The 9,297-nt window shown below is 39.5% G+C and overlaps 1 protein-coding gene across 1 annotated transcript; it reads left to right on the forward strand.

Annotated features, from left to right (window-relative positions):
* The first annotated feature begins 5,577 nt into the window (after positions 1–5,577).
* Positions 5,578–8,843, forward strand: LOC138406038 (uncharacterized). Its single transcript, XM_069517490.1, has 5 exons — positions 5,578–6,034; positions 6,585–6,710; positions 7,794–7,958; positions 8,073–8,199; positions 8,703–8,843. Exons 1-5 carry the CDS (start codon positions 5,752–5,754, stop codon positions 8,809–8,811), a joined length of 810 nt encoding a protein of 269 aa, XP_069373591.1. The 5' UTR covers positions 5,578–5,751; the 3' UTR covers positions 8,812–8,843.
* Positions 8,844–9,297: the final 454 nt, after the last annotated feature.

The following is a 9,297-nucleotide window of genomic DNA, read 5'->3' on the forward strand; positions in this document are numbered from 1 at the left end:
TGAGTATGTGACAGACACTCTGTGCATATGATCTCTCTCTCTCTCCTCTCTCTCTTTCTGTCTCTCGCTCCTTCACAAAGGGACGAAAAGACTGGTATGTGGAGAAAGAGGTTCTGAAGCGACACAGAGGAGAAAAGGTCATGAAGCACGTTTACAGGTGAATTAGCAGGTTGTTACACTGCAGGACATCACAGCCACAGACACGGGAACAGCAACTGCGGCTGTTAACCCTTGAATTGTCATCCCTCAGTACGAGCTCAACGCTGTGTGATTCACATTAAACATCACTTTGTGTTGCAGTCCTACTCTGCAGCTTGGCGCTGTTGTCTCGACTGTGAGGCGGCTCTGTGGTGACAGCAGGGGTTCGATTAGATCAGATGAAACATTAATGATCCCTGCGGGGAGTCGGGCCTTTGCAGTGAGCAAAGCAACGGCAGAGAACATCAAAGAAAAATAAGATCATGCAAAAATTAGGTGTATAGACACATGCAGCACTTACATGTGCAATCATACTGTATGATACACAATAATTGAGTTATTAGCAGAAGAATGAGTCATAAAATAGGCGTGTTAAAAGTAACCATAACATAAAAAATGCCAACTGACTAATGACATATAGACATATGAGTGAAAGAAACAAATATTATTTCACAAAAGTGTATTTTGAATACAGTTTATCCCTTTATTTCTCTGCAAGTAGCTTGGCAGATTGTGTCTATTCTTTTAGGACAGTTTGCATCTATTCTAAGGTTCAGAGTACAGTTAACATTTCATACATCTTAACCACTAGGCCAGGACAAAGCTTGTTTGACATATATATATATATATATATGTTTTCATTGCATCAAATTACTTATTGTAACAAAACTTATCAGAAAAATTAAAACTTCAACATACACCAGTGTGATAAGAACTACCATCTTTAAATAAAAATTACTTGCAACTTGCTAACATGGAGGAGTCAAGGTTTATGACCAATTAGCCTAGCTTAGCACAAAAACAAAGGGAAACAGTTAGCCTTGCTCTGCCCAAAGGTGACATAATCTAAAACTCACAAACAAGCCCATTATATCATGGAAGAGTGAGGGGTTTATGATCTACACTGCAGCCAGCCACCGGGGATGTCGGCCACTGACGCATGTAAAAACGCACACGGTCTGCAGGTGAAGTGGCTGCAGATGCATTGACCCATCAATCCACCTGAGAGAAATGAATGTGCACGCTTGTGATTTGTCACTGTGATACATCGTTGTTGTTCCCAGGCACAAATAACAATGAGGTGGCGTGTTGCTTTAATATCTGTGTTTAACTGCTGATCCGTGCTGCTGGCAGATTTAAAGTGAAGTTCTATTACATAACCGTCTTGTTGCAACAGCTGATTTACAGCAGCAATATGTGTGTGTGTGTGTGAGTATAACTCGTGTGCAGATAGGCCTGCGTCAGTGGGGAAATGTGATGTAGTGTCTCTGATGCAGAACCGGATTCGTCCTCGCTCGTCTGTTGCTGCAGCTGCAGACATCATTTTTTATATCGGCGCTGCATGCTGGCAGCACGCCTGGCAGCCCCTCTCCTGTCCCGCTTTCCACCTCTACCCCTCCCTCTTTTCACCTCTTTTTATGTGTCTTACTCGTCCCCTCACACAAACACACGTCTCTGTTCCTTCCTCAGATCTGCCTGAGTGGTGCAATGATCTCGTCTGTCTGGCCGAAAGAAATGGGGGGAGGGGATTCTGTGTTTTGACATCATTTCAGGCAGCGTGTTCGAGACATGACAAAAACTAACTGCTGTGTGTGTGCTAATGTGTGTGTGTGCTTTCAAATTCCCCTCCTGTTACTCAGTGTGAATCCAGCTGCAAAGTGCTGCACAGGAAGTGGTTTAACAATGGTCTAGTTTTGACAAGAGAACATGAACACACACACACACACACACACTCTCAGCCATGTTGTCATACCGAAAATTGTGAATCTCGTCAATGATTTTGTTTATTCCTGCTCGTCTAGTCTTAACTGAGCCTAAACAAAAACAGTGACGAGTAACGCACGACTGCAGTTCAAATGTTATCATCCGTTTTGTGAAGCGAATGACACAGACGCTAACTATGAGAATGTAGAATTAAAAAAAAGCATCTTCTACTAAATACTGCAATAAATCTGTAAAATATTAATTAATGCAACAAGGTAACAATAAAAAACAAAGATTAGATGGATGTTTTGGTAAAAATATGTTTAAATTGTGAATTAAAAGACATCCCTGACCGACATGGGTTCCAGTTTGGTCCTCATAAGTGTAAGAAACACATGAATACACAAACACACACAAACTAACACACGCTAATCCGGGTATGACGCAATCCTCTGAGCAGCTCCGTGTCATCATCAGTGAGACCCAGAGCGACCCACACATGCTGCCTCATGGACACTGGACAGCAGAGTGTGTCCATATCTACTGTCTATCCTGCACAGCAGCAGCAAACTGAACTAAGCCACAGCACAGTGATGTCACACTATATATATTATATACACTATATGCTGTGTAAATCTTGTTTACAAGCTTATTACTGTTGCTGCTGGAAAACATGCGAGCTCACACACTGTTTAATGAGATGTTCAACATGACTACTTCCAAAAAGTGAAGCCAAAGTTTCTTGTTCGCCCCCTAGTGGCTGGCTGCAATTTGTCATGAATTCTGCCTTCTCCACATTAACGAATGGGACAAGAGTCAACAAAAAAGTTATGACAAAAGATTGTTTCTGTCATTTTGGGTCTTGTCACAGTGGACAGGGACTTTAGATGTAGTTATATTTTAATTTGCAGCTATGAACCTGCAGCACAGTCGATGTTTTGAACATGTTTAGATACACAGCATCATTAGCCTGGAGTAGCATCCACTCACTAACTCCACTAACTCCTGGGTAAAAAGTTTGCTCTTATCTTGTTGCTAACATTTTCTGTTGTTTAGTTTTGGGAAGCTTGCACACATCAGAAATTGAAATGCTCTGTATTTAGCTTGTTCTCTGTGGGGGGTTTGTATTACAATTAATATAAATATATTGATTTGCTGCTTTGAATAATACAGTTAATTATTTTTCATTGATTTTTCACCTCTGTGAGATTCTAAAATATATTAGAATTATACAAAAGTGTAGCAGGTTAATTTGTTATCTTATTGATTGTCTTACGGCTCAGTTCGTTATACTTCCAGCTTCTTTTTGTGATTGAAATCAATTATTTTTATATTTACATTTTTGATTCAACACAGCGGAGAAAAAGCAAAAGATATTTTATAACTTGATATTTACATTCAGCACATATGAAACAGATACTAAAGAAAAGGGACTATAAACAACATACATGCGTATAAAATATGTAAAGTGAAGCGAAGGGGAAGAATGTGTGAACATGATTTAAAAACCTGTGAGATCAGTGGGAGCAAGTTCTGCTTTGACCTTGAAGTAACCTTTCCAGTGATAACATTGTGTGGGAACTGTTTTGATTAATAATGATGCTGGTTTACCATCAGTGACTGCATATATCCTGTACTGGTGAGTAATACGCTAACAGGTGGAGAGTTTACTGTTATTTGATCTGCTTCTTACACACACACACACCTGTCAGATGAGAAGCTGAGAAAGTAGAGTAGGTGTGTTTGTGTGTGTGTGTGTGTGTGTTTGTGTGTGTGTGTGTGTGTGTGTGTGTGTGTGTGTGTGTGTGTGTGTGTGTGTGTGTGTGTGTGTGTGTGTGTGTGTGTGTGTGTAGAGTAGATATAGTGTGTGTAAGAATGAGTCTAAAAACTGAAAGAATAAAAAAAAAGAGAGAAATAAATGATTAAACACTAATATTACATGAATAGATTGATGGATGCAGCGATGGATGGGTTGATGGATGGATGCAGGGATGGATGGATGCAGCGATGGATGGGTTGATGGATGGATGGATGGATGGGTGGATGGATGCAGCGATGGATGGATGGATGGATGGGTCTGCAGGACGGGTGACGTCAGCCTTGTAAACTGAGGACATAATCCTCTGAACACCAGATCGCTCCTTCAGCGTACCACCTTGACATCTAGTGGTCGGTTGTTAGAACAACACTATTTAGTTTTCTTCTTTGGCTTTTAAAGGTCCAGTGTGTAAGATTTAGGTGAAAGGGAACTATTGGCAGAAACTTCATGTAGAATAATTCTCATGATGTTTTCACTAGTTCATCTAAATTGTATGAATTGTAGTTTTCTTTAGCCCAGAAAAGGCCCTTTATATTTAAATACTTGATATTTACATGGAGGGGACCCTCTCTACGGAGGCCGCCATGTTTTTTACATTAGTTCAAACTGAACAAACTTTTGAGGTTTTATGAAAAACTGAAGTCCACCACACGTTCTTTGTCATATCTGGAAGGGGAGGGTGAAGGGTATTCAGCTGCAACATGCAACTTCAACTCTATATATCACAAAATTCGACACACTGTACCTTTAAAGCACAGTAAAATATAAAACTGTATAATCCTAGTGTCTTCCACTCCTCAGTGTGACATCTGTGTGTCCTCGCGCTGGGCGTGTTGACCCACATAACCTCCACTGTGCCATGGAAATGCCAAGAAACAGGTAGTTGATGACACCTTATCACACTGTAGCACAATATGAAAAGATGCATGGGAAATTAAAATGAGGTCAAAGATAACGCTTATGAAATACACTCCTTATCTGTGTGCACATGAAATTACTGTTGGCCTTTACTGTCACTGTAGCCGACTGTACAAGTATGGAGTGATTCAGTGTGTGTGTGTGTGTGTGTGTGTGTGTGTGTGTGTGTGTGTGTGTGTGTGTGTGTGTGTGTGTGTGTGTGTGTGTGTGTGTGTGTGTGTGTGTGGAATATGGGTCGGACATCACCTGCTCTGCTGATGTTATAAACTGGCTCCAGGCCTTATTGATGCTACGATGGCTGGCTACTGTCACGTGGGGCCAACTCCCACATTTCACAGCTGAACGAGCTGGAACGCTGTGTGCTACTAAACTCCACAGGGTTTATCCTTTTTTTTTTCTTTTTACGAACAATACAGGATAAGATGACGTCTGTTCGGATTGAGACCTTTAAAACTATTATCAGCACAAACTGCGTCCAAATCCTTTCCGAGGGTTTCTGGAGGCTATAGTTGCTCGTCACAGCTCAGTGACGTAGTCTGCAGACTGACAAGTGTTTGCAGAATCATATTTCTTTTTTTATTTGGTCATTTTCATCTTCAACAAGATGTTTGTTTATGTTTTGCAAGAATACGAATGCAAACGTGTATGAAATTGTCAGGTTTGCGCAGATATTTAAAGATTGACAGTGGCCTGCATGGGAACATATGCAAACAACAATCAACCCATTTTATTCCAATTTTTTCTCTGTCTTTGTTGGTGCTGTTACTTGAGAGCTGCTTTCACCACGTCACCACATTTGCATGTTTTAAAGTTAGACAGCCGTTTATGTGTGCACTGTTTACATTATTCAAAAGCTACTGTCAGCCATAAACAAAGATCTGTTACCAACACTGTCAGTATCGGCAGCTGATACCTCCCTATGTCGTTCACATGAGTCTTTCTCGCAATGCTTTGGATTTGTTGTGTTTTTTTCCGAATTCAAGACTGATTTTCTATGAGGCTTCAACTTTTTCCAGAAGGATGAGCCTGGATTCAGATTCTATTTTTGAGCTTCACCTCAGTGGGAGTTTCAGCACTTTGTTTTAACACCCATTCAGTCGACTCCTTGATTAATGATGGAGAGTCGTGAAGGAGAGAAGGAGAGTCCAGAGCAGCAGCTAGAGCTCTTTCCCTCTTTCACTCAGACACTCAACGAGATGCTGAACACAGACGTCAATTCAGAGCCGCAAGAGGAACCTGAGCCTGAATCCAACCAGGAGACCCCGGAGCCTGCGAGCGGCCTCCTGCAGCTGAAGCTCATGGAGTCCCGAATACAGAAGCTTTACAGCAGACAAGTGGTGCTGCAGAAGATGCAGCACCTGAAGAAGACTGCAGGATGTAAAAGTGACACGACAAGTGAGTCAGCTTCTTAATGTGATCATTAAAAAATAAAAATACTTCAATCCAATTAGCTTGTGATCTGTTGACATGGGACAGTTTGGCTTTCACAGAATAACATTTTGAATAATTATTAGACTCGTTAGGATTAACATTTTTGCAGAGCCTCACAAAATAATTTTGTGCAGCACTATTGTTTTTCTCCTCTCTGTCCTGTTTATACCTGGTGATAAACAGCTGCTCACTGCAGCAAGTTGTTTCTTTTTTCACTTCCTTTACCACCAGTTTTAAATATAAAATGAATCTAAATCAGAATTTGTACTTTAGAATGTTTTTTGTTTTTTTTTCAAGTTAGTCATTTTATAAAATTGGACTGAAAGTCAATTGAAATAAAAATGTTTTTATTAAGATTGACAGAAATTATACATGAGATATGCATGTGTCAGGTTTTATATAATTCTACTTTTTATTAGCTTTATAAGTTATCTGAGAACAGTTTTTATCCATAACTTCCTATTTGTAGATGTACAATAATAAGTCACAACTGACATTTACGTCTCCACTTCAGTGACTGGTGAGGAGAGTGGTGAAGTGTGTGAGCTGGAGAAAGTTCAGGAGGAGCTGCAGGAGCTGCAGCTTAAAAAGGAGCAGCTGGAGATGCAGATGCAGAACTTCACCCTCACAGCAGACGGAGGTACGTTCAATATTCAAATAAATAAATAAACACAGCTTTCTCACAGGGATTTTATATATAGGACAAAACATGACATAAGTTTGAATAAATGATTGAATTAATAATGTTTAATTACAGAGTTTTTTTTAGAAATGACAAAAAAAAGACTAGGTATGAATAGGTATAAATACATAAAACAAGAATATAAATACAATTTTCTCACAGGGCTTTTAAAGGAAGGTCAAAAAATTAATTTTTTTTTACCAATAAATAATTAAATACAGTTTTCTCGCAGGATTTTTTTCCACAGGACTTTTTAAAATGAAAAATATGACAAAGTGACACAGTTATAAACAGATGAAAGTAAAAAAAATACAGATTTCTCAGAGACTTTTCTTTGAAGGACAAAAAATATCTAATCATTTCCTCTCAATGCATTTTATGAAAGACAATAAATAACATACATTTACATCAATAAATGAATAAACAAATTAATATAAACAGTTCTATTATCTTATGTTTTATGAAGGACAAAAATGTCATAAATATAAGTAAGTCAATAAATAAATAAAAAAATAAAACTGTTATATAGCATGGTTTTTTTCATGATGGACAAAAAATATAAATGAACTAAGAAATACTTTTTTATATTGAACAAAAATGAAATCAGCATAAATAAATAAAAACAGTTCTCTCACAGGGCTTTTTTTTATGAAGGAGAAAAAATGTCACAGATATAAATAAATAAATACAGTTTTCTTCTTTGTAAAATATTGCTGCGCATCAAAGTGTAATGGGCTTCTCTCTGACACCGTGTCCTTCCACCAAGTTTTTTCAAAATCTGATCAGTTGATTCATGATTTCATTGTCGTCCGTGTGTCTTTTATTCGGATTATGCAAAAACTACTGAACCGGTTTGATCAAAATTTGGTGGAAAGACGGAATATGGGCTAAAGAAGAACCATTAACTTTTTATCTTTGGATTGGATTTTTGTTTTACTTTCTTTAACATTGCGAGACAGAGAGTCTAGGTTTAGGTTTGAGTTCCCTGAGTGTCCCTCTAGTTCTTACTGCATCTATACTGTCACTGTTTTTCTCTATCAGGTCAACAGGATGAATGTCCAACTATTTATAAAACTGAGACGCCCTATGGAGGGATCTACACGCTGCCACCTTCTCAGCTGACACAGGGGAACACCACAGTGAAGCAGAGTGTAAAAACTACTCCCGAGGCAGAAACATCCCCCACCCCCCCACCCCTCGTTCCAGGTGGGTTTTACAGATATACTCAAAGTACACATGTACCATATGTATATATATCATGTATTTAAATATCCTGCTTTCTATTAGGGCTAATAACAGTGTAATCTCTGTCTCTCTTAGTGGAAAGCCTGGGTTCGATGTCAGACTTCACCCGCTGTCCATCCTGTAACGAGGTCGTCTGTACAGTAACCCACACCACACACAGCGACATAACGTGTCTGCTGTGTTGTTTGTGGGCCTCGATTGGGTAGCCAACTTTCTTTTTTAACCTTGCTAGACTGCAGCACTAAAACATTAGCGTCTTAAAGTTACAACTGAACAGTTGCAGTTTTTGCAGGAAGTAAGATCAGTAGTTGCAAAGATGGAAGACTTGACCGCCCCCCAAAAGTGAAGCCTTGGTCAGAAATCCAGGCTAGTACGTGGGAAATCACTTTTTCTCAAAGTTGTTGAGGAGTTTGGTTTTATTTGCTTTAAAAAGGGGGAGAAATGTGATGATTGACAGCTCAGACTGACTCACGATTGGTCGAGCACGTCTCAACCTCGATGCTGCAGCTCCACCCCCCATCGCTGGCTGCAAATAGGCAAGATTGATTGTAAAACTTAAAAAGAGCCAGGTTCATGGTTGAAGGACAGAAATGAGAGTGATATCTACCCTCTCCTCTTACAGTCTAAGTAGTTAAAGACACTGCTGTTGCAAAAGTTTCAGTTTGAACCCTGAGCCTCAGACATCATGTTCTCTCTTCCTGTCAGGTGTGTAGCAGGCTGCTGTCTGATCCCTTTCTTCCAGAAGAATTTAAGGAACATCCACCACCATTGTCCCCGGTGTCAGGCTCACATACACACCTACCGGCCACTCTGACATTGACTCTCTTCCCCTGCACCTCATGAAGGAAACTCCACAAACCTTTCCACATGTTGCTTCTTTATACGGAGTTGATTTAGAGCCGCTCAGTGAAATGGGCCGGCATTCGACTACAACATAATTTTGCTCGACGACCCTGGTTCTGTGACGTGACACTGAATAACATGGAATTCAAGCTGGAAATGGAACTTGGTGAGTGTGTCAGAGACAAGTGCTGGTGTACGAACAATGCAGTCTCCTTTGTATTAGGAAAATATATTTATAGACACACATCGTTCATATGGAAAATGGAACTGAACTATTGAACAGATGCAAACACATGCAAATCACCTGACAAGTCCAACAAGGAACTGTATGCTCTGACAAACACAAGCCAAATCAAGTGGCCCTGTCCAATTTTTATTTGGAAAAGGCTACATATGTGTACAAATGCATGTATATACTTCTTTTCTTTTAAAGGTGTAAAATATTCTGTAATTAACT

The sequence above is a fragment of the Paralichthys olivaceus genome, chromosome 21 (genome assembly GCF_024713975.1).
Source record: "Paralichthys olivaceus isolate ysfri-2021 chromosome 21, ASM2471397v2, whole genome shotgun sequence".
Lineage (NCBI taxonomy): Eukaryota > Metazoa > Chordata > Actinopteri > Pleuronectiformes > Paralichthyidae > Paralichthys > Paralichthys olivaceus.

Bases quoted from the DNA above. Each gene is read 5' to 3' on its own strand.
- LOC138406038 (XM_069517490.1), top strand. From the start codon at position 5,752: ATGATGGAGAGTCGTGAAGGAGAGAAGGAGAGTCCAGAGCAGCAGCTA. The intron at 6,711-7,793 runs GTACGTTCAATA...TTTCTCTATCAG, and splicing joins CACCCTCACAGCAGACGGAG to GTCAACAGGATGAATGTCCA. The intron at 7,959-8,072 runs GTGGGTTTTACA...TGTCTCTCTTAG, and splicing joins CCCCCCACCCCTCGTTCCAG to TGGAAAGCCTGGGTTCGATG.